General features: G+C 34.6%; 2 protein-coding genes and 1 pseudogene across 4 annotated transcripts in view; 1 reads left to right on the forward strand and 2 right to left on the reverse strand.

Moving 5' to 3' along the window:
* LOC113094187 (cytoplasmic polyadenylation element-binding protein 1-like) overlaps positions 1 to 20,632 on the forward strand; it is a 36,556-nt gene extending 15,924 nt beyond the window's left edge. The window contains exons 1-12 of one of the 3 annotated variants that reach the window (XM_026259890.1): positions 407 to 786; positions 2,504 to 2,609; positions 3,292 to 3,489; positions 5,928 to 6,130; positions 6,268 to 6,541; positions 9,802 to 9,915; positions 9,999 to 10,088; positions 11,283 to 11,407; positions 11,480 to 11,678; positions 12,503 to 12,597; positions 12,684 to 12,764; positions 20,261 to 20,632. In XM_026259890.1, coding sequence (XP_026115675.1) covers positions 748 to 786; positions 2,504 to 2,609; positions 3,292 to 3,489; positions 5,928 to 6,130; positions 6,268 to 6,541; positions 9,802 to 9,915; positions 9,999 to 10,088; positions 11,283 to 11,407; positions 11,480 to 11,678; positions 12,503 to 12,597; positions 12,684 to 12,764; positions 20,261 to 20,407 — 1,671 coding nt within the window. In that variant the 5' untranslated portion in view covers positions 407 to 747 and the 3' untranslated portion in view covers positions 20,408 to 20,632. Of the gene's footprint in view, positions 1 to 406; positions 787 to 1,787; positions 2,001 to 2,503; positions 2,610 to 3,291; positions 3,490 to 5,927; positions 6,131 to 6,267; positions 6,542 to 9,801; positions 9,916 to 9,998; positions 10,089 to 11,282; positions 11,408 to 11,479; positions 11,679 to 12,502; positions 12,598 to 12,683; positions 12,765 to 20,260 lie in introns of those variants that run through there. The other 2 variants (XM_026259891.1, XM_026259889.1) reach the window with 2 other exon arrangements.
* Positions 20,633 to 20,793: 161 nt separating this feature from the next.
* LOC113094194 (synaptic vesicle glycoprotein 2C-like) lies at positions 20,794 to 22,393 on the reverse strand. The gene is made up of 5 exons (XM_026259895.1): positions 22,226 to 22,393; positions 21,808 to 21,932; positions 21,530 to 21,625; positions 21,239 to 21,398; positions 20,794 to 20,947 (listed from the first exon to the last, which is right to left on the reverse strand). Exons 1-5 carry the CDS (start codon positions 22,336 to 22,338, stop codon positions 20,794 to 20,796), a joined length of 648 nt encoding a protein of 215 aa, XP_026115680.1. The 5' UTR covers positions 22,339 to 22,393.
* Positions 22,385 to 24,321, reverse strand: LOC113094180 (synaptic vesicle glycoprotein 2C-like; annotated as a pseudogene).
* Positions 24,322 to 26,216: the final 1,895 nt, after the last annotated feature.

Genomic DNA, 26,216 nt, shown 5'->3' on the forward strand with positions numbered 1-26,216 from the left:
TAAATATTGTAGAAACATAATTTTCTTTAAAGTTGCTTTGTAACAGTTTGTATTGTAAAAAGCACTATACAAATAAAATTGAATTGAATTGAATTGTTCCGTGAGTTATTCATTACTGTGATTGATAACTGTAGCGATAAATGGAACAAAACATCTGCAAAGCCAATGCCAAAACAGCATTAAGTATATCTTTGCATCAGAACATCGTACAGATATGGGGGTCGGTTTATATTGGCAAGCAGCCTTGGAAGTATCATCAGTGGCAGCTTCCAAGCCACTCCCTAGCAGCAAAACAGAGTACCTTAGCAACCATTTAGTAAGTCTTATTTCTTTGCAACAGTAAATCCTATAACAGGAATTCCAATATGTTAGTCATACTAGTAGTGAATAGCTACATGCATTGGATTCCGTGATCACAGAATCACAGAAATTCCGTGGAGGGACTGGTATTAGTTATACTTTAGAGGAATTCAAATGTTCATTATATTTAATGTAGGTTTGAATAAAAGTAAAACTCATTAATTCTTCGCTTTTCTGCCTTTATTTCTGACCTGTGATCTTTTGAAACCTCAGTACACCACCTCCTCCTCCTTCCGTTCCTGTTCGCAAGTAAAACAGTCAGCAGCAGTCGTCTAGTGCTGGTCACCGTGACTACGAAGGAATGCGGCGGAGCTCCGCTGACGGTGAACCGTGAGAAGATGGTGATGCATCAGTTTTAATTTAGAAGCTTGTTAGGATATACAGTACATGGCTGAAAGTTTTTGGAAACCACCTTGTAATCCACAAGTCAGTAACCAGTTAATAAATCCATCTGCTCAGACTAATCATCTGAGTGAATAATTTGCTGCTTTCTTGATTTTCCTGAAATCAATAGAAACTCTGTGCAGTGTTTATCTTTCACATTTACTGAATATAATGTCTTACATCTGATGCCTGCCCACATCCACATGACGACTGTAGATTTGTTTCCAGAAACCGCTTCAAGCTGGTTTCGAAAACATGAACTTTGTTGAACAATCCTGAACATTTTCTTATTAGTTTTAGAACACAATCACTTTCTGTTGGTTTAGCAAAATCAAAAGCCAAGAACATCAGTATAAATTCACTGCTTTCATGTTGTAGCAACATCTCTTTTGACAGGAAATGTGTATTTTCTGTAATTGCGAATGTGTAACTACTGAATTGGGACTATGGAGTGGTGTATCTCCCAACATTCATCAGCTTCTTGTTCTCATGAAGCTCTCAGAAGAATACAGTATCTCACAATCCAGTTATTTTAGATATTTTAATGCAATCTGGAGCCATTCATGCTGTTGAATACACTGTTAGTAGTTTTTTAGACCATTTTATGATGTGCTTGATGGCATAAACCAGATATTCCTTCTCCTCTAGGTTAAAAATGAAATCCAGCTTTACCGACTCCTCTCTGTGTGACTGTGGGAAATCATGTGTTGTTTAAATATTATATCTCTATTTATTTATCATAAAGAGTTTTAAATGTCAATAAATCAGAAAGCACACTCAAATGAAGATGTCTTCTAATTTTTATTTAACTTTGATGTGTTTATATGGTTTGATATTTACACAGACAGGTGTGACCTGGGCAATTTATTTATGAAACGCAATTTCTTTTTTAGCGGTTACAAAGTAGCAAAGACTACTGGCTTTTTTCATGTTACAAACATTATACAGAAATAATTGTTATTAAAAAAAAATGTGTATGTTTAATTTATCCGTGTTTTTAGTTACTGAAATATAACCCTCGTGGCAACTTCCCGTGTGACAACTAGCCCCAGCCTCCACTGTCGTTTGGTCTGTGCGCGTGACCCTGAGTTTGATTCACTAATGCTGGTGTCACGCACCGGTTTAATCCAAAATTACTGAAACGTGTTCCGTTTTGTGTCCTGGAGCAGCGACGGCCTGACCTGTTTTAAAAAGTTAAATTAGCCTGTTTTTGTCTTTTTGAGCTGCATATAGACGCTCTCATGGATTTCTGCAGGGTAAGATACGGTCATGTTCTATGTGTTTGAAAGAGCTTTTACACACACTTTCACTTTTTTAACCTAATTTTGCGTCAACTCCAAACATTAGCAGCTTTTAGCTGTGTATGATGAAAATAGTACAAACACAATGTAGGCCAACACAAACCGAGACAAATAGCAAAAGGCGGTTTGCTGAAGAATTAACAAGATGATGAGCATTAAGTATTAAATAGAGAAAAAAAGGAGTATAATTAACGTCTAAATAGAGAGCTCACTAGGTTTTAAGACAGTGTCCCTTAACACTAAGTGGAGTTTTTCAAAGTTTGCTGTCTCAAAAGTGTTTATTCATAATTTTGAGGTATAGCCACACATCCTAGCAAGCTGAATATGCATGTGCAAAAAGTAAAGTACTAGTAATGTTTCACCTTAGTTAACTAGTTGCAAGTAGATCTAAAAGAAATGTTCAGCTAATATGGCAATTCAGTCACCCTCTTGTGCATGTGCACTGTTTCTTTTAACAGAGAGAGAGAAAACACGGCAAGGCCGCTTATGGAGATCATGGACCTCAAAGGGCCTTTGGGCTGTTCACAGGAGCCAACCCGCAGAACTATTGGAAACACATCCCAGGTGAGATATAAACACACACCAACACACACACCGATGCCATCAAGTGAATGTGACACTGAAACAGGCCATAATTGCCTAATTAATAGATGTTTCTGTTCTTATTCTGAACAGTACATCACTGCCAGTTATTCCTTCATCATCTTTAATCAAAGTCATATGTCCCATTGTCCCATGTCAAGATAAACTGACAATGAGCAAACATTGTTTGTTCATGTTAGCTCGGGTCCATTAAATAATACTGAAAAGTTGAATAATTAGTTAATGTTGAAGTTAACATGAAATAAGATTAATAAATGCTTTATTGTAAAATGTTATTACTGTACAGTAATAACATACTCTGAAGCTCTGATAGTCTGATGCTTTCCTCTTCTGCTGATGTCATTGAGCCCACACAGACTATTGGAAAATGTTAACCAGTCAGCAAAAAGGTATTTAAGAATTTCTTTAGCATCCTGGTATGTAACCCACACTATTCATTATCCTTTTGCTTAAAATCAAGACCCGACCTCAGTTTTTTTTCTCATTATGTGACAGAGTTCCGCTTTTACTCAGAAATATGTTGTATTACAAATGAAAAATTAGTTTTGAATGGCAAATGACATTTTCAAAAACATCTCAAAGAACAAAACATTTTTTTTTTAGTATAATGAACTTTTATGCAACATTTATAACTCTCTCATAGATGGTTCGGGCACAGCCTGCTCTCCGCTGGTCAGCAGAATGCGGTTTGCTCCAGAGCAGCAGGATCCTCTGGCTGCCGCGCCCAGTGCTGATGAGCTCATTCGGGGCCTGCTGTCTCTGAGCTTCCCTTCCTGGAACCAGCAGCCCTGGAGCCACCCAGAGTTCCAGTGGTCGACCCAGCCCTGCTCCCAAATGCCCCGTGAGTGAACCTGTGTGACGAGAGTGATGTTTAAATGTTGAATGGCCCACTCATGTCTGTCTGTTCAAGCTACTTTCAGACACTTTTTCAGAGCTTTGTCTCGATTATCTAGGAATATATATATATATATATATATATATATATATATATATATATATATATATATATATAAATAAAAAATAAAATATTTTATACTACAAATTAAAATATAAAACATAAAATATATAAACATCCCTTTAAACAAGATACATTTACTTTAGTTGAAAAACTTTTGCAGAGAAGAGAAATAATAATTGACTTGAATATTGTTTATATTGTTAATTTACAATCAGTGTATTTTTTATATAATTTATAAAATATATATGTAATGTATTATATACTTTTATATTGTTTATATGATTTGTATATTTACTTTAAAGTGCATCATGTAAATTGAATATTCTTCATTCAAATTCATTCGTTTAAACTTTTTTATGTAAATACTTAATCCTGCACCTATAGACAGTGTTTGTATTTATTTAAAAGTATTTTTTATTATATCATAATCCTCAGATAGTGTTGTTATATTATATGGGAAAACATTGAAAAGCAGGAGGGAAATGATTAAGAAATTGTTTTTGTATTTGGTTCAGATCTTTCAAGAGCAGTTTTGATGGATTTTTCTGGAAGGTCTGAACTGTAGTAATGTCTCATATCTTGATTTCTCACTCATAACTAATCATTTTCACACCTTTCACAGAGGAAAGAATGCTGGATTCATCAGCGTTGGCTTGCATTTCTTTTTGACTTTCCCTTTAGCTTCTCTATCTCAGATTACAAGCATAAATGCATGTCCATCCATGTTTTAAATGAAAGCCATGATGTGCCTTAGGTGTGTTCTGACCCAAATCCAGTAACAGAGAGATACACACACACACACACACACACACACAGACAGACAGACAGACCAAGCAGGTTTCTGATGTCTTGCTGTCTCATCCAGCACTTCTTTCATTCATTCAGTGTTTTCACAAGAGTAGTGTTATTTTCGGACAGAATTTCAGACAGATATACACAAATGATAAACATGCCACCATATTCACCGCACTGGTGTGCGAGAAGTTGGGCAGTTTTTAAAAAGTAGCTAATACTCATATTTTATTTTTATATTTATATTTCATAAATATTTTTGTATTATTTATTGGTTTAGACATGCTACATTTCAAAACTACTGACTGTAATTTATTATTTTGTTTCTTATGTTCATCATGGCTGCATTTATTTGACAAAAATACAGTGAAAACAGTATTATTGTCAAATAATTTTACAATTGAAAATAACTGTTGTCTATTTTAATATATTTTTATAAGGAATTTATTTCTGTGATGCACAGCTGTATTTTCAGCATCATTACTCCAGTCTTCAGTGTTACATGATCTTCAGAAATCATTCTAATCTGCTGTTTTGCTGCTCAAGAAACATTTCTGATTGTTATCAATGTCGAAAACATTTGTGCTGCCTGATATTTAGGGCTGCTCCGATCCAGATCGGCCGATCATTAATGCTCATCTCGTCAGTAAAGCCGGTTCTCTAATCAGCGGTAAATTCCATCAGGTTTGTGATTTCACATAGAGCAGTTGTTACTACACAGAGCCATTGTTAACTGAGAAGATGCGCAAATAAACGCTGAAAATGACTGTGGATTTGCGCAGCTTCTCATTTAACAACGGCTCTGTGTAGTAACAGCTGCTCTATGTGAAATCACACACCTGATGGAATTTACTGCTGATTAGAGAACCGGTGTCCTGACATTTTATCCTACCCTGTCAGATTTTCCTACCCGGGTTTACTGCGCACGTGCACATCAATATCGCATCCTTTTGTCTCTGTAAGGGTAGGTTTAGGGTTGGGGTAGGTGTAGACTTTAATAAAAACGCAATCTAATTGGTAGAAAATAATATTTATTGTTGGTTTCCTGAAGCTGTATCCCTTCTAGCTACAACCGCGAATATAACACATAATTACTGTATTTGCAGTACTGTAAGGGTATGATTAGGGTTGTGGTAGGTGTAGACGTTAATAAACCATAACTTTACAGTAGCAGTTTTCGTTGTGGAATTGTACTACCCACTGTTTTAGTGGGAGGTAGGAAAATCTGACAGCGTAGGACAAATCGACAGAACACCGGCTTTAATGACGAGATGCGCATTAACGATCGGCCGATCTGGATCGGCGCAACCCTACTAATATTGTTATGGAAACTGTGGTAATTTTTTTCTTAGGATTCTATAATGAATGTTATGCATATTTATGTATGTATGTTATATTTTTAAACACATTTTTGGCAATTATGTTTTCACCAAAATATGCAATTTTTAGGATAATTAAAATAAATATATAAAGTTGCTCAGTCAGTAAATAGCATGTCTCATAAAAATCACACTGATTCTCTCCTGCAGCGTTGGATGTCTTGGGTGCCTCAAAAGGCAGTGATTCGGGTCAGAAGCACACCTTCCAGGCCCTTGAGTCTGCATCAAGAAAACCACTGGAGCACTTCTCCAGCCTGAAGGTGGCGCTCGAACCTCACTCTCTGCTACACTCGGGATCCAGCAGCCCCATCAACTCAGAGAACTGCATGATCTCGTCTGGATCTGACCACCTGGTGAGCAACAGCATTCCCCTCTGATACCCAAAACCCTAAAGAGTGCAATGGATGATTTAGAAGATTCTGTTTCTATAGCGTTGGTGTCAGTTGTTCCAAAGTTACAGTAAAGTTGTATCTGTATCCGTGTCTTTTAGGGTTCTCTCAGAGTTTCTCCTCCATTGCCCCTGATGCTGCCTGGACTGCAGGTGGAGGGTGTGAAACTGGACACAGATGCCTGCTTAAAGCAGAACCCCCTGAACACCTTCACAAACGCTTCCAGTGCTCAGGTCGAGGGGCCACCTCAGGCCGAGGGGCCAGTGGTTGGGTGCTGGTCCACAGATCCTATCTGGCCCGGCTGGGACACTTTGGCCTTGAACAAACCCAAGTTCTGCATCGAGAGAGAGGCACAACTGCATAAACAAGCTGCAGGTACAGTGACATTAGCCACCCTGCTAAACAGAACAAGAGGCAGCATTACTCTTAAGTTGACTAAAACTTTTCTTTTAAAAAAACTGCTAGCCACAGCTCAGAAACTCAAAGCAGCTGTTCTGTGAAGCATTTTTGGAAGTTGAACAATTTTTGACTTGACATGCCATGTTATTGAAAATGTGATACAGTGTGAATGTAAATGACTAGCTGCATGTTTTCAGTATTTTACATCGTGTCAAATGAATCCTGTAAAGCCTACTGTATCATATTTATCATATGCAAATTTCTAAGGCTTCTAAATTATTAACATGATCAAAACTTTGCTGAAAAAAAACAATCTACTACATGTCTTCTGACATCCTATTGATATTTTATACCTTTTAAACATGTAAAACGCCTTTTAGTATGAGCTAAAAAAAATTATATTAGGTGATGGTTCATCTGCCTTTTTGATTTGAAATCTACTGATTTTTATGAAGTAAACATACAAATAATTCTAATAATGTTAGTAATATTTTAAGATGAACACTTGCTGGACTGAAACAACTTGGGTTTACTTCATTGTCTACCATATTAAAATGTATCAAATATGATCTATTAGATGCAATGTCTATTTGTTCATCTCAATCATCACTGTATATTGCATTGCATTATATGTTTTATCTCCATAGGAAAAAAAGCTTTGATCACAAAAAGAAGCATTTAATGTGATATTATTAAAACATATTATTTGGAAATATAGAGTGAAAACTGATATGAACATTTAGACAAACTATAAAAAGGAATGTGTAAAAAAGTATGTAAAAAATATGTTTGGTGTGATTGTTGCTCTGAAAATATTTTTATTTATATATATATATATATATATATATATATATATATATATATATATATATTAGGGGTGTAACGGTTCACAAAATTCACGGTTCGGTTCGATACGATTTACTGGTGTCTCGGTTCGGTTCGGTACGGTTCGGTATGTTTTAGATACAGCAAAAAGAAAAAATTGGCAGATACATTTCCTTGATTTAATTTTTTTTTTTTTTTATTAAAACTAACAAAGTATGTTTTTTTTTGTTTTTTTTTTTGTTTTTTTTTACATTGAACAATGATGGAGCTATTCTTTACCCATCTTCTATGGTGTTTTCTTAGCAGCATACTGTAAAGCAAAAACAGATCCTTATTAAAAAAAAATGAAAATATTATATTGTTGTAGTAGTTATGAACAAATACAAAGATTAAACTTTTTATGGAACTCTATAACTCTTTATATAGTGTGTTTTTACTCAATTGGTTCTCTATAGGGCTTATGTTTTTTGGAACAAAGCAGGAATTACAGTCTGGCTGAAATGGGCTCCTGAAGGAATATTGTAACGGGGCTCAATTACATTAAGCATGTTCTTAAAACCTGCATTTTCCACTACAGAGTAAGGCGCTCGCTCACTCAGTACGCGCTGAAGGCTCGTTGCAAAATGACTAAAGGGTCTTTCACACAGGACGCGGTATGCGCGGCGCTGGACCCTGGCTCAGCGTTGCCCTTCAGATACAACGCGATTTGCGCTGCACTATGCCAAGAGCAAAGTAGGTGGAGTTTTCAAAACTGCCCGTGCATACGTTCTATTTATAACAGTTCTTCTATCTAATAACGTGCAGGCCTGTTAATTGTATCGTACTGCTCAGGAAATTCCGACACAGTACAGTACTAGTCCATTTTGATTTCTGTGCTTGTTTGGATGCCCCGATCGATTGGTAAAGTGCACCCAAACACCAGACCTGTTGGTTACTGGAGGATCTTCTATTTCTGGTCTGTTAAACGCATTGGCCATTTTGCAACGAGCCTTCAGCGCGTGCTGAGTGAGCGAGCGCCTGACTGAGTAGCCTAACATAAACATATAAGTTGGTGTTTTTTTCTTCTTCGGGGGTGTCAGGGGCGTTGCCTGTTACGTCGTTTGGGTTATTGGGCTACTTTGTTGAACGCATATCATTATATTTAAAATTTTTTTATTTATTTTCCAAATATAATTAATTAGTCCAACGAACCGTTCGGTACATAATGCGTACCGCGTACCGAACCAAAAGCCTCGTACCAAACGGTTCAATACGAATACGCGTATCGTTACACCCCTAAGATATATATATATATATATAAATATATATAAATACTTTTTTTTTTTTTTTAGTACAGACCAAAAGTTTGGAAACATTACTATTTTTAATGTTTTTGAAAGAAGTTTCTTCTGCTCATCAAGCCTGCATTTATTTGATCAAAAATACAGAATTTTTTACAATATTGTGATATATTATTACAATTTAAAATAATTGTTTTTAAATGTATTATACTTGAAATTATTATTTATTTCTGTGATGAAAATCGGAATTTTTAGGATCATTATCACATGATCCTTTAGAAATCATTCTAATATGATGATTCATTATCAAAGTTGGAAACAGTTCTGCTGCTTAATATTTTTTCAGAACATGTGATACTTTTTTAGGATACTTTGATGAATAAAAAGTAAAAAAAAAAAAAAAAAAAAAGCTATGTTTTTAATATATAAATATTTTGTAATAACAATATACACTACTGGTCAGTAATTTGGGGTCAGTAATTTTTTTTTGTTTCTTCTTTTTAAATAAAATCAATACTTTTGTTCAGCAAGGATGTGTTAAATTGATAAAAAGTGATAGTAAAGAAAATATATTATTAGAATATATATTATTATAATTTATTTTTTATTTTGAATAAATGCAGTTCTTTTTACCCTTTTATTGATCAAATATATTAGACAGCAGAACTGTTTCCAACACTCATAATAAATCAGAATATTAGAATGATTTCTAAATGATCATGTGATAGACTGGATGTTATATGTGACACTGAAGGCTGGAGTAATAATGCTGAAAATTCGGCTTTGCATCACAGGAATAATTTTTTTTTAAGTATATTCAAATAGAAAACTATTATTTTAAGTTGTAATAATATTTCACAATATTACTGTTTTTTTCTGTATTTTTGATCAAATAAATGCAGGCTTGATGAGCAGAAAAAACTTCTTTCAAAAACATTAAAAATAGTAATGTTTCCAAACATTTGGTCTCTACTGTATATATATATATATATATATATATATATATATATATATATATATATCAGGCTTTAAAATGGTGGAACATTTAAAAAACACATCTTAAAAGCCGTGTGTTCTGTCTACAGCTGTTATTAATATTGTTGTGATTTTATGACTCACTGTTTCTCACAGCTGTAAATGAACCCACTTACACCTGGGAAGGAAGCCTTCCTCTACGCAACTACAAAAACCCTGTTTACTCCTGTAAAGTGTTTCTGGGAGGAGTGCCATGGGACATCACAGAGGGTGTGCTGACTGAAACTCACTTGAGATATAGCTTTTATTCTGTATTATGGTTCTGAACACAATCAACTTTTCTGTTTCTGTAGCTAGCCTGTTGAACACATTTAGTGTTTTTGGTCCATTGAAAGTGGATTGGCCTGGTAAAGATGGAAATCATCCACGTTTTGCGCCACAAGGTAACAGCAGAATTTATCACATAGTATTATATCTTATCTATAATTCAACAATATATGGACCAATATAGAAATATATTTGATGCTTGACCATATAAAGCTTTACGTATCATCTTCTGGTGTATTATTCATGCTTTTTCTTAGGAAACAGAAGGCTTTTAGAATCAGAATCAGAAAGAGCGTTATTGCGAAGTAGGCTTGCGCATACAAGGAATTTGTTTTAGTGAAATAAGCTTCCAGTGCACAGAGACAACAACACACAGAAAGAGAAAAAAGCTAATCATCATCACCATTTGTGTCAAACATATTTTTGCTGGGAAATTGTTGCTAAATTTTATAAAATAACAGCAAGTATAACTTAATTTTGTTACTAATATTTTGGAATCAGTATTAAGCACCTTTATACATAGTTTTTTGTTATTCTTTATATACTATTATAGATTTTATTAATATTTTTAAATTAGCTTTTTTGTAATTTTGTTATTCGCTTTTTTCATTATTATTATAATTTTTTATTAAGTTTTAATTCACTTTTACTTTTTATTTATTTCCAGTTATTAATTACATTTCAAGGTTTAGTAATTTAACGTCAGTTTAATTTATTTAATTAAAATTGTTTTAAAATTTCTTCAATAGTTTTAGATAACCATCATAACCCTACTTAAAATGCCTTTCATGATGACAATAAAATGATCATCAAACCATTTAATTATTAAATTATATAAAGTAAAAATGAGATTTTACCAAGAAACATTTAGTTTTTAACTGATATTTTATGAATATGATACACGCAGACTGCTTCCTAATTATTAAAATTAGATTTGATTAGCATTTTTAATTGTTCATAATAATTTAATTTATGCATATTAACATATTTGTGTATTTACATTTATAATATATTTATATTATTATTTTACCTAGTTTATTTGGTGCCATTGAAACTGTTTTTGATTACCATGAATCTAAATGAAAAGTCCCTTTAATTATTAAAGGATTTTAAATAATAGAAATTCTGCAGAGATTGTTAAAATACATAGATTGTAAAAATACAAAAATACATACAAAAAATATATACACACACAGTATGTACAGAATATAAATTATAAATAATGTGTGTGTGTGTATATATATATATGAACACACATATATACAGTATGTGTATAGTGCTTTGATTTGACGTCTTGTATGTTTTTGCAGGTTATATGTATCTGCTGTTTGACTGGGAGGAGTCAGTGAAGTCGCTCCTGCAGGCCTGTGCTCAGTCTGACGATAATCATGAGTTCTACTACAAACTTTCCAGCAGGCGGATCCACAGCAAAGATGTGAGAATAACATGCACTTAACTGTACCGACCCCTGACCTCTGACCCCGCTCTCTCACTCGCTGTACTGCAGGTGCAGGTCATGCCGTGGGTTATCTCAGACAGCAGTTTCATCCACCTCCCCATCCAGCATCGGTCCCGCAGTAAGACAGTGTTTGTGGGTGCTCTGCATGGGACGTTGAATGCAGAGAGTCTGGCCCACATCATGGAAGAGCTCTTCGGAGAGGTCATGTATGCAGGCATCAACATAGACAAGCACAAATATCCCATAGGTCTGTGCATTCTCCTCTTATCTACAGTGAAAAAATAGGTGTAGATTTTATACTGGCAACCAAAAGTTTGGCATAATTGGAATAATAATAATGCTTGGAATAGTCTTTTGTGTGTACCAAGATTGCAATTATTTGATCAAAAATAAGGTAAAAACTAATATTGTGAAATATTATTAGAATTTAAAGTTTTATATTTGAATATACTGAAAAAATGTTTCTATAATGCAAAGCTGAATTTTCAGGTTCATTACTTTAGTCTTCAGAAATGATGCTTCAGAAATCATTCTGTTACACTGATATGATGCTTAAGAAACATTTTGTATTATCATCAATGTTAAACACAGTTAATAATTCATAATATTACAATATCCTAATGGAAAATGTGATACACTACCATTCAAAAGGGGTATAAAAAAATAAAAAATAAATCAATACTTTTTTTCAGCAAGGATACATTAAACTGATCGGAAATAACAGTAAAGACATTTATAATTGTGTAATCATAACAGACATTTGTTATAGAAATCTGTTTCGATTGAATGCTGTTCTTTTGATCTATTTAGAATCCTGGAAATATATTTTTGTTTCCACAAAAACATTAAGCTGCAAAATCAATTTTTTACTGTATTTTTATTCAAATAAATACAGCCTTGGTGAGCATTAGATCAATTTCTCAATTATTCCAAACTTTTGGCCTCCAGTTTATTTTCATTCATAAATTGGTTGTATGTACACACACACACACACACACACACACATATATTCTACTTTTATATTACTGTTGCTTCAGCCATAGAGTGAATGTGTTGCGTTTGTTCATCTAGGGTCTGGCAGAGTGACGTTCAGAAGTCAGAGGAGCTATTTGAAAGCTGTGACTGCAGCGTTTGTGCAGATAAAAACCTTTAAGTTTACCAAGAAGGTACATTAGAGCAGAACTCAGATATACTATATGCTGTGGGATCAGCCCTGTGGATATTCCTCGCTTCCTTCCTGTTCCCTCTGTAGGTCCAGATTGACCCGTATCTGAGTGACTCCATGTGCCAAATATGTAACAGTCAGCCCGGCCCGTTCTTCTGTAGAGCTCAGGTAGGAATCAGATTCTGCACAGCATCATACCGAACGTTACAGCTCAGCTCCTAATTCTTTGGTCTCTGTTTAATTTGACTTTTGACAATAACATATCTGCATCATTAATGTGATGGTGAACAACCATTTTTAAGCAATGTTCTGCTTATTCATTTATTTTCTATTGTGGAAATTATTTATTTCAAGACAGGAATCTTTGGGTTGACAGCAAATTTATTTGATTATCAATTCGATTCACTGGGTTTTGATTAAATTCAAATGCAAGATTTGCAATTTCCAAACGATTCAATTCAGTACACACATACAAAAAAAAACTAATATATATATATATATATATATATATATATATATATATATATATATATATATGTGTGTGTGTGTGTGTGTGTGTGTGTGTGTGTATTTATAATTACATTTATCAATTAACTAGTTTTGATTTCAATTCGGTATACAGTCTCGATTAATTTGATTTTTAATTAGCATTTTAAATTAATTATAAATATACAGAGGATTTAATCGTTTTGGAAATTTAATTTTTTATATATATAAAATTTTCTATGTGAATATTTGTTATTTAACTATAAAACAAGCATTGCAATTTCTTATACACACATTTTACACATACAGTATCTATATACATTATTAGTTTTATTATTAGATTAAGTTTTTTTTATTAGGAGTGCAAAAACATTCAACATAGGGTGAACACAAAACATAACAAAAAAACACAAAACAACAATAAAACAGCAATGAAAAATAGTAGAAAGATTTAAATAGTAATAGCATGTATAATAATATTTATAATAATATTTTGTAAAGACGGCAACAGTGATAACAATAACAGTAGTAATAGTAATGCTAAAAGATGGTGATAATATTTTGTGTGGACGGAAATAGTGATATCAATAATAATAATAATAAAATGTATATCAATAATAGCAACAATAATAACAGCAATAATAATAACAATAGTAATACTAAATATGGTGATGATGATATTTTGTATTAACAGAAATAGTTATATCAATAATAATTTAATAACATTAATAATAACAGCAATAATATTAAAAACAATATCAATAACAAATGCTAATGATGGAAATGATGATAATATTTTGCGATTGCGGAAACAGTAATATCAATAATAACAGTAGTAATAATAATAATAATAATAATAATAATAATATAATAATGATAAAATGACAATAGAAATAGTAGTAATGAAATAATTACACATAACTAACACATACCACACCTCTCCTAGGTTCTGTGTCAGTGTTTTTCTTTTCTTTCCTCCTTCTCATTCACAGTACAGTTACTATTTGTATGTATGCCTAAGCTGAGGTGTTGCATTAAAAGAAGGGTGTGGTGCATTAGGGCTGTCACTTTTAGTTCGAAAATCGATTGCACAATCGATCTGACCAACCAAAAAAAGTTTCGAAAATGAAAATAGGGAATCGATTTTACCCAAGTATGTACACTATTAATTTTAAAAGAATTAAACAATTAAAAAATATATATGTAACAAAACTCACAAAAAAGCAGAAAAAGAAAATAAAGAATTCCGAAAGTGCAGTAGCTATGCGTTGCGAAAGCTAGACAGAAAATAGCAGCAATTTTACGCGCCTATAATGCTGTGTTCACATCAAACGCGAATAAAGCGTCTGGTGCGAATGATTTCAATGTTAAGTCAATGCAAAGGCACGTTTACGCGTGTCTGGAGGTCTCGCGGCGCGAATGAGGCGTTTAGCGCGGCGCGGAAAGCGTTACGGGAGATTCTGAGTTACGAAAAGGAACGTTGCAAGCTGACAGGGACAGGCTTTTGTGGTGGAGAATTGGCAGTAATACCCCAAAATTTGTAATGGTGTTACATTTCAATAAAAAAAAACACACATGGCCTGTTCTCAAGTCCATTTAAAGTTTCATTTTTTGAACAGTTGTTTGAAATGGATTGAATCATTATTTAAAATAATCTTGGAGATTTTTGAATTGCCTAAATCATAAATGCAGCCAGGTTGAAGCCTGCACTGATGTTTTTCTTTTGTTATGGCAGCCGTCCCCTCTGCACCACAGTTGCCAACTCTCGCGAGACAAATAAGCGACTAGAGCTTCAAAAACAAGCCCAAAACAAGCCCAATATTATTTGATTATTTATTTTCCGCATTATCATTTATTAACAATAAATGCGCCTGCAACATATTAAACTGAAACCACTGCTTTATTAGAAAAGGATAAACTGATTAGGAAAAAAAGGATAAAAATAAATAAAAATCAGGGAACTGCAACAAAGCGGAGAGAACGCACTTTCCTCATCTCCTGTGAGGCTGAATCGGATTGGAGAGAAGGAAAAGGACAAAAAGACAAGAAGGGAAAGACAAGAGCATTAAGGGTAGCTGTAACATATATTTAGCTTAATAAAATAAAATTCTCCCCTTCGTTGGAGGCATTGTTTGTAGAAATTGAAATATGTATATTTCTGTAGATCATAGAGCGTGCCGCCTGCACGTTGAACGTCATTTTACTCCAATAAGGGGGATAAGGGGGCGGATTCAGCTGAATGTTTTGACGAATGTTACGCCACAGCACTTATATGATTGCACTGATTTGGCTATATCTGTAAGCAGACAGTGTCAATCAATGTATCAGTATCAATGTACACCATAGACGTAAAGAAAACGAAGTTGCTTGTCAGATTTTCCTAACAAGCAACCATATGTTCTTTAATAAGCCCAAAAAAACGCAACCCGCAACCCGTGCTGTTTTAACGCGACTTACAAAAAAAATGCTCTGCACATATATTTTTTGCTGTTTGTTATTCTGTACGAAACTTTATGCCAATAAATAAAAATATTGCTGACTTGTGCGTCTCCAGCGCTCTTTATGTTCGTGCGTTATTTGACGTTGAAAAAAGAAATGTCTTTTTTTTAGACCCGATTTTACAGTCGATTCAATGAACACTTATGTCTTAAAAATCGAAAATGATTTTTTCACAAAAGTGACAGCCCTATGGTGCATTAAAATTAGCATTTGGTGCATTAAAACCATATGTGGTATATTTTAGGTGTAGATTTGATTACATTTATAATATAATTATTATTATTGTTAAAGATATTCATACATCCTTATATCAAGCAAAATATCATTCCATCAACATCATTATTACTGCTCAATGTTTCTATTATATTGATAATGTTAATAATAACAATAATGTCAATAATATTACTAATAATCAAAATAATAATAATGAAAATACTACTAATAAATTACTGATAGTATTACTAATACCTTGTGTATATATGTATAATAATAAATAAATGTATAATTAATTATGATGAGTGTGTCAAATTTGTAATAGTTGAATGAGGTCTGATCTGGAGTGTAGTGGTTATAACATTTCTGCAATCTATATAGCCTACTAGTCAACCATTTTTTTTTTAACAGTAAGATTTTTAATGTTTTTTAAAGAAGTCTCTTCTGCTCACCAAGCCTGCATTTATTTGATCCAAAATTCAGCAAAAGCAGTAATATTTTGAAATATTTATACTATATAAAATAACTGTTTTCTATTTGAATATATTTTAAATGTCATTTATCCCTGTGATCAAAGGTGAATTTTCAGCATCATTCTTCCAGTCTGCAGTGTCACATTAATCAGAAATCATTCTTAATATGCTAATATTTAAAACGGATGAATAATTTTTTTCAGCATTCTTTGATAAATAGAAGGATCCACAGATCAGCATTTATGTGAAATAAAAAGCTTTTGCAACATTATACATTAATATATATATATATATATATATATATATATATATATATATATATATATATATATATATATATATATATATATATATATATATATAAATTATAGAAATTAATACTTTTATTTAGCAAGGATTCTTTAAATTGATCAAAAGTGATGATAAAGACATCATTTTACAAGAGATATCTATTTCAGACAAATACTGCTCTTCTGAACTGTCTACTCATCAAAGAATCCTGAAAAAATTCTACTCCGCTGATTTCCACATTATCATAATAAGAGTTTTTTATTTTATTTTATTTTTTTATTTTTTTTTGCAGCAAATCAGTATATCAGAATTATTTCTTAAGGATCGTGTGACTGGAGTGGTGATGCAAAAAAAATTCAGCTTTGAAATCTCAATAAATATATATTTTTTAATATATTCAAATAGAAAACCGCTATTTTAAATAGGCTAGTAAAAATATTTCAAAATTTCACTGATTTGCAGTACTTGGATCAAATAAATGCAGGCTTGGTGAACAGAAGAGACTTCTTTAAAAAACTTTAACAAGCTTGCCGTTCAAAAACTTTTGCTGGTAGTGTATACTATAGGCAACTTTAAATTTTCTTTAATTTCTAGCTTTTAATTGGCTTAGAAATGTATAACTGCTGGACAATAACAATTAATAATGATTTGTTTATATACTACAACACTTTTTATCACGTAATGCAGAATAGTTTCTATACTGTAATAAATGCTATGTCAATTAGCACTGCATTGTTCATGTACTTTATTTATCACCTGCTGGAGATTTTTTTGGACATGGAAAAAACAAAACCGAAAACAACTGTTTTCATACAGCAATAGCTGGACGCTTTTGTCCATATTAGGAGTCTCCTGGTAGGACTTTCTGCACGAGAGCGCCCTCCGGCTTCGAGTATGAATGATACACACACTGCAGGAGAGTTTAGTGCTCCGTGAAGTTCATCTCGCCTTCTGGGTCCGAAAAGAACATCAGGTCATGCGCAGACTATCCTGTCTCTTTGAGTTTAAATCTATATTTATTCACACCAGCTCTTGAAAACCTCTATACCTGCCCGAAAAGAAGTGCGGAGGACGAATTTCCGTGATGATAAAAGTGTCCCCACACGTCCCCACACGGAGGCAGTGACGTCTTTCCAAAAGTGTTTAATGGGTGGGCAGTGCCATGTGGCGTGGATATATGTGTCCCGACAGTTTTGAGCAGTGTGAGCAAATTTTTGAAGTAATCCCATTTTAGACAGCCTTTCCCCAGTGTAGTGTGTTCTATGAAGTGTCTTATACTGTATGAGCTGAAGATTGGCGTTTTTAGTCTTGGAATAAATATTTTTACAAATTTGAGTCCAGAAGTCGGTACCAGGAGCAATCCAAAGGTCTTCTTCCCATTTGATTGTTGTTAAAGTTATGGTTTTATTTGAACTAGTTATAATCTTGTATATTTTGGAAAGTAATTTTTTTGGGAAGGATTATTTAACTAAATCTCCTAATGTGGAAGGAAGGTGAAGATTGATGGTTCTATTATATGATTATGATATATGATTTTGGATAAAACAGCTGATTTGAATTACAGATAATTCAAGAATTGATTGCTCCCGATACAGTTCTCCTGGACTAAGTAGGGAAATTAAACAAAGTTATTAGACTGAAAAATGGGATTGATATGTGTGATGCCCTTTTCTGCCCATTTATGGAAATTTAGTGTTTTTTTTGTTGCTTGTGAAATTAGAGTTGTTCCAGAGTGGGGTGAATTTAGATGGGGCCTGATTGGAGTTTGTGATTTGATGATATTTCCACCAGACTGTCAGAGCAGAGGTTATTGTAATTGCTTTGAAGCATGGGTGATGTTTAATGGATTGACTGAGAAATGGGATGTCTGATATGCGCTAGTTTTCGCAGAATGATTGTTCTATGTCTAGCCATATAATGTCTGACTGAGTGGGGTGAATCCATTTATATATGTATGTAAGTTGGTTGGCTAGTGAGTAAGAGTATAAATGTGGGGCTTCTAATCCCCCCAAAGATTTGGGTTTTTGTAAAGTGATACATTTTATCCGTGGTGGTTTATTTTTCCAATAGAATCGAGTAATGATGGAGTCTAAAGATTTGAACCAATTGAGAGAATGTTGGGTTGGGATCAATGAGAATAAGTAGTTTATTTTTGGAAGTACTGTCATTTTGATTATCGCTATTCTGCCCTGGATGGAAAGTGGTAAGTTGTGCCAGAGGTCAAGGTCGTCTTCAGTAAAGGAGTGAAGGAGTTTTCAGTAAAGTAGTGAAGTTGAGTCCAGTCAGCTCTGACAGCCTGGAAGAAACCTTAATAAATAAGTGATGTGGCCTGAGCATAGAGGAATGCTTGATACCTGGGCTACCACATCCCATTTGGTTGGTGGAAGAATTAAAGATTTATTCCAATTTATTGCTTAATCTGATATTGTAGAGTATAAATCAATGGTTTTAGTTATTTCTTGCAGAGATGATTGAGGATTTTGCAAAAATAGTAAAATGTCATCAGCATATAAACTAATCTTATGTTGTGTTTGGGGTGTGTGGATTCCTCTGATGAGTGGGTTCTGACGGATGGCTGCTGCTAAGGGTTCAATGAAGATGGTGAATAAAGAAGAGAGTGGGCATCCTTGCCTAGTCCCCCTGTGCAGTGTGAAGCTTTGTGATGTTAGTCCATTGGTGGTGACTGTGGCAGAAGGTGCTATGTATAAATTTTTTATCCAATTAATAAATGACTCCCCAAAGCCAATTTTTTGTAATGTGATGAATAAGAAGTCCCAACTGACTCCGTCTAAAGTTTTTTTCTGCATCTAAAGTGACTAGATGGTTTTTTCCTGTTGTAGTGATGAATAATGGATTAAATCGTATAGTCTGCGTGTGTTGTTGGATGCATGCCTACCTTTAATAAAACCAGTCTGATCTGGGTCGATTATGAATGGGATAATTTTTTCAATTCTATGTGCAAGAACTCTACTGATTATTTTGATGTCTACGTTGATGAGAGAAATAGGACGGTAGTTTTTGACGGAAGGGTTGGGTCTTTATTAGGTTTAGGGTTAAGTGAAATAGTGGCTGTGTTCATGTGCACTGGTAATCTTGAGTTTTCTTTTATTTCCGTTATTGCTCTGATGAATAATGGAGATAAAATGGACCAGAAGTGTTTATAGGACTCTGCAGAGAAGCCATCGGGTCCTGGTGCTTTATTTTTAGGCATTCGATTCAGGGCGATATGGAGTTATTTTTCTATTATTGGTTTGTCCAGTGCACTGATTTGTTCGGTGTTAATTTTTGGGAGTTGAATATTATCATAAAATAAATTAATATCATCTTGTCTTGTGTGATTATCAGATGAATAGTTTAGCATAGAAGTTTCTAAATATTGTATTTATTTCTTGTGGAGAGTTGGTAGGCTTCCCTGCTGAGTCTTTAATAGTTACAATTGTTACTTTTTCTCTATTTCTTTTAATCTGATTGGCCAAATATTTACTGGATTTGTGGCTATATATTATTAGATTAAGTTTAAAGTCATGTCTTAAGTATGTGTCAAAAATAATTTTCCAGTATTATTGAAAATGATGGTCTTGTGACATGCATACAAATTATACACCACCTATAAATGATTCAAAGCAATGTATTGATTAAAACTTGCAACACACCGCACCAAACTACCAAACTAAACTCTAATTTTTTCTTTCAACTCTTCAGGCATGTTTTAAATACTACTGTCAATCGTGCTGGTATTGGCAGCATTCTCTGGACGTGTTGAGCAGCCATCAGCCTCTCATGCGCAACCAGAAGGGCCTGAACCCAAATAAACCCACCGCTGCCGGCGTGGGGAAGAGTCTGGACTGAGTTTACCGTGAGACAAGAGAAACTCACTTGAGGAAGTTGTTTTATTGCGCTGCTATTGTTCATTAAGCTTCTATACACTCTAAAGGGTTCGTTGATGGTGACCCGTTTGCAGTTAACCAGACAGCCATGATCATGGAGATCTGATTTTAAGAGTTGTGTTTTAGATTTTGCATGCACAGGTGTGGTTATTTACAAACATTCAGATTGGACAAAATAAAGTGTTTGAAGGACTGAAACATTTGATGCTGAGTATTATTTTTGTTAGAAAAAAAAAACTCTCAAAAAAGAAACATTTAAGTTATCATTTAAGTATCCTCTGATTTCATTTATAAATTATTTTCATAAAAAAAAATGTTTTTATTCTTGATATAAACGAGAAATAATGACTATAATAGAGCTGTCAGTCCTCCTGCCAGCAGGAGTGTAGATAACATAAGCGGAGGTATGGCACAGTTTGAGCCCACCAGCTGCCCAAACACTACATTTCCCATAATGGCTGCCACACGACCCACTGCAGTGAAAACCCCCAGAGCTGATGAGCTAACAGAAACTGGAATTAATACAGTCATTCTTTCAATTCTTCTGTTCACAAAGGCTGCATTTATTTGATCAAAAATACAGTGAAATTGTGATATTACACCTGAGAATTAGTTCTATTTGAATACATGTTTAAATGTAATTTATTCCAGGGATGCAAACTGAATTTTCAATTTTTCAGCAATTTTCCTTTTGACCAGTAGTGTAAAATTATGTCTGTTTTGATTGTCTGACCTCTCTGCATTTAAGATCAGTACCAATATAACTTTATTACAAATTAATTTTGGGGTTCACCGTAGTTGTGTGGGGTAAAGTTCAGTTCCCAACACGTCTAGAGCGTTCCAGGAGATGACATAGACGCCGCTTAACACGCAAGACATGATCACACTCTGAGCTTTGGTCTTTACTACATAGATAATGAACACGCTCATGCTGGACGCCAACAAACTGACGTCTATCAGAGAAAAATCTGCATCATTATAATAATATAATAATAATTATAGCACTTTATTCTTGAATGTTTTGTTAAGTGTAGTAATTAAATATTTTGAGCTGTCATTCAAACACTGGAACTTATGTACTAACAAAGCAGGATTTTCCCAACAATTCTGTCCATGAACAGGATAGTGAAGATGTTTCCTGGCAAATTTGAAGCAGCTGTTATAAAACCCTCCATGTACACTATAAAAAACACATAAACACATGCAAACGACACGAAGCCTTGATAAAAAAAATACTTGAATATCATGACAACAAAATTCACTTCCTGATAGTAATAACTAACAAATGTCAAATTTTTTGTGCTTTTGCTGATGAGGAAAATATTGAGTGGTCTCATTCAGTCTGCTTTTAGTAACATTAACATGCAGTTTTAACTAGATCGCAGCTTTCATTTTCTGAGTTTTGGACTCGAGACACATTGGCGCTTGAATACCCATCCTCGGTTCTCTTAAAAAGCTCCGGATACCACATCCATAACCCATTATACCTGCAGGAGAGGATTACAACATTGAACATACATACTCATAATCTGAGTAACTTAATCATTTTTAAATTAAGTTAACTAATTATAACAGATCTTAAAGGTACAAGTGGCAAAAACAACCTGTCGTGTTCAACCAATCAGAACATAGTTTATTTACATATTGATGTTATGATGTAGCAGCAAAGAAAAACAGCTTGTTTTATTCTAAGATTCGACTTAACTATGACTGACTTTGGTCTTAAAACCTTGACTAACCTTAACCTTGAATATTTTGCCTTTTATAATTTGTTAAGTACCCAAATGAAATGCAGAAAAATATAATCAGCAGAACAACTCTTCTGAAAACCAACGTTCCAACAAACAGCTGTTTCATGGGGTCCAGAGCCTGTAGAAGAACCAGCAGGGCCATAAATAGCTGGGTAAGACTTCATGTTAGCATTAATAGCTTCTAAGAAAGCAGAAAAGAAGTGCGCTGAACCGGTTTGAGATGGTGGCTGAACTGCTGACATCTTGAGCCACTAGTGGGTCTGTTTTTTTACTTCATCATCTGATCTGATCACAAGACCTAGTACCTGTTTTATCAACTGACACACCAAAATAATGTAGTTTCCTTCATGAAAAGTGGTAAGGTTTGGCCTTTTAATTAAAAGCAAACATCACTAAGGTGGTACGGATAGGAAATGGTTTTGTGGCACATCTGTTGTTTAGTTTGAACATCGTCTGGAACACAGACAAAGCCTCTGCTTCACATCCGGCCTGTGGAAGAGAAACACATTGTGTAATAACGTGCAACCAAACATGCAGCCTGTAATGGACCTTAATACAGTACATAAATTCTAGAACTGTAACTTGTTCAGACACATGAAGTTGTAGAATTTACAGCCTATTAATTGAACTTTTATATCAGTCTCAAAAAAAAGTAAAGTATCAGTCAGTACACACCTCCATTAGAAACTTGGGGCTCTCTGGCATGAACAGTCTGAAAATCAGTGCTGATGACAGACTAAGGACGGAGGACTACAAAAAGATGCCAACTCTGAAAATTCAACCAGCCCCAATGAGCATTCAAAGATGTTCTGGGAATCACCAACCATGCCACACCTGGAAAAAACACAGAATGTGTATTCAAATCAATATTCATGCATCAATGTTTAGCACTTATGACAATAAATAACTACAGCCTCCTTATTACCTTTTTAGACTCTTTTTCTAAATAGCAGCACATTACATATTTGTATCTTTTTTATATTCTGCTTTATGCATTGTTATTTTATTTATTTATACATCTTTTATATTTTCATTTATTAATGGATACATATTTGGTTATTTACTTTTGTCTTATGCAGTTTTTATGTTTATTTTGAATTTTATTTTATATTTGTATTCATATATATTCTTATCTTTTTTTATTATTTATACTTGAGTATAGATCAAGTATGTGGCTAGAGTGCTGATCATTGCCCCCCTCCTCAAACGTGGCTGAAACTTCGAAAAATAGGAGAAGATGGCAGGAATGGAGCCGCAGACCCTGAGAGTGAGACACAAGACACAAATGCATTCATGTGTTTCTACGTTTCAAGATTCTGTCTGTTTATTTTCTATCCAAACCTTCAGAATGTGTCTGTGGAGGTAAAAACTCTTTTGGCATGTCATTACCCTGAAGAACAGCAGGAGCAAAAAGAGCCAGAACCTCGTGGCTAAACTGGCCACTGCCCCAAATACGCCATTCACTGCCAGAGAAATTACCGGAACGTTCCACCTCCACCTTACTCTGCGATCAGCCAGATACCCCTAACATAACCAACCACCATCATCCCTGTCAAAATAAGCAGCCGGTTGACACATTACGTCTTACTTAGCAGCATGATACTCAAATCACATGGTTATGTCAGCAGTTTGAATAACTGGTTCAGTTTTGTATTTCTTACGGAAAAAAAAACTGAAAACTATGAGCATGAGTTTGCTGTTTTCAGACATGTGATAAGGCAACCAAAGTTCAACCAAATAGGGAACAAACTTTTTTTTAAATTTTTTAAAAAATAACATGATTAGAAAATCAAATAAAAAAGAAAGCAGCACAGTTAATAACCAAGGAATATCGGCCAAGGTGAGATGGAGGTCACAGCGTGCCGTGGGCAAGAGGAACACACAGGATCTCCACCACATCGCTAGCGTTTGCCCACCCACAGACCACCAACAGCAACCAGTGGAAGAACCCGAACCCCACAGAAACATGAGGATCGCTGACCACTGCATCTGGACATAAGAAACTACATTTAGGACAAATTATTCTCCATATGAAATACACAAAGGTAAAATAAAGATGATTTTTAACCTGCTTTCTCAACAGCCTCTTCATATGAAGGTTTCTTTCTGCTGGACGCCTGGTCATCTAATGGAAACATTATATATACACAGTACAGAACAAAAGTCTGGACACACCTTCTCATTCAAAGAGTTTTCTTTATTTTCATGACTATGAAAATTTGTAGAGTCACACTGAAGGCATCAAAACTATTAATTAACACGTGGAATTATATACATAACAAAAAAGTGTGATACAATTAAATATGTCATATTGTAGGTTCTTCAAAGCAGCCAGCTTTTGCTTTGATTACTGCTTTGCACACTCTTGGCATTTTCTTGATGAGCTTCAAGAGGTAGTCACCTGAAATGGTTTTCACTTCACAGGTGTGCCCTGTCAGGTTTAATAAGTGTGATCTTTTTTCCTTATAAATGGGGTTGGGACCATCAGTTGTGTTGCGCAGAAGTCACATGGATACACAGCTGATAATCCTACTGAATAGATTGTTAGAATTTGTATTATGGCAAGAAAAAAGCAGCTAAGTACAAGAAAATGATTAGCCATCATTACTTTAAGAAATGAAGGTCAGTCAGTCTGAAAACTTTGAAAGTGTCCCCAAGTGCAGTCACAAAAACCATCAAGCACTACAAAGAAACTGGCTCACATGCGGACCACCCCAGGAAAGGAAGACCAAGAGTCACCTCTGCTGCGGAGGATAAGTTCATCCGAGTCACCAGCCTCAGAAATCGCAAGTTAACAGCTCTGGTTAACAGCAGCTCAGATTAGAGACCAGGTCAATGGAACACGGAGTTCTAGCAGCAGACACCTCTCTAGAACAACTGTTAAGAGGAGACTGTGTTAATCAGGCCTTCATGGTAGAATATCTGCTAGGAAACCCCCGCTAAAGAAAGGCAAGAAGCAGAAAAGACTTGTTTGGGCTTAAGAACACAAGGAATGGACATTAGACCAGTGGAAACCTGTGCTTTGGTCTGATGAGTCCAAATTTGAGATCTTTGGATCCAACCACCGTGTCTTTGTGCGACACAGAAAAGGTGAACGGATGGACTCTACATGCCTGGTTCCCACTGTGAAGCATGGAGGAGGTGGTGTGATGGTGTGGGAGTGCTTTGCTGGTGACACTGTTGGGGATTTATTCAAAATTGAAGGCATACTGAACCAGCAGCTTGCAGCGGCATGCTATTCCATCCGGTTTGCATTTCAGGTGACTACCTCTTGAAGCTCATCAAGAGAATGCCAAGAGTGTGCAAAGCAGTAATCAAAGCAAAAGGTGGCTACTTTGGAGAACCTAGAATATGACATTTTCAGTTGTTTCACACTTTTTTGTTATGTATATAATTCCACATGTGTTAATTCATAGTTTTGATGCCTTCAGTGTGAATCTACAATATTCATAGTCATGAAAATAAAGAAAACTCTTTGAATGAGAAGGTGTGTCCAAACTTTTGGTCTGAAGTGTATATGTATATATTTGTGTATATATAATATGCACTGGGGTTACGGGGGTCCTGACCCCCTCAAAAATCAGATCCAGCTAATATAACCCCCCCCCCCAATATCATCACATCATTAAGATTAAAATAAATATGAAATATTCTGAATACCTACTTTTGTTCGTTTTCTTTATTAATTTCATTTGCCAGCAAGAAAGATAGTATCATATTTTAAATAATCTGTAATGTACCCCGCACCTACTACTTGGTATTACCCAACCAGCTTTCTCTACCAAGTTTGTTCACTATTTTGCGCAGTCGCTGGGATGAATGGTTTGAGAAAGCTGACGGAAAGATGAAAAGGACACTGAAAGGCAGCCAGACGACGATTTTTCATTGTTCGTCGACAACAGGCAAAAAAATAAATAATAATAATCCTGACCAAACGGAGGAACCCCTATTGCTAATTTAGCTGTTAAGTTAGCTCTGCGTTTCTCAAAGTGTAGGGAATACAGACATGACAAGTGGGGC

Source organism: Carassius auratus, unplaced genomic scaffold, assembly GCF_003368295.1.
Source record: "Carassius auratus strain Wakin unplaced genomic scaffold, ASM336829v1 scaf_tig00215270, whole genome shotgun sequence".
NCBI classification, from domain to species: domain Eukaryota; kingdom Metazoa; phylum Chordata; class Actinopteri; order Cypriniformes; family Cyprinidae; genus Carassius; species Carassius auratus.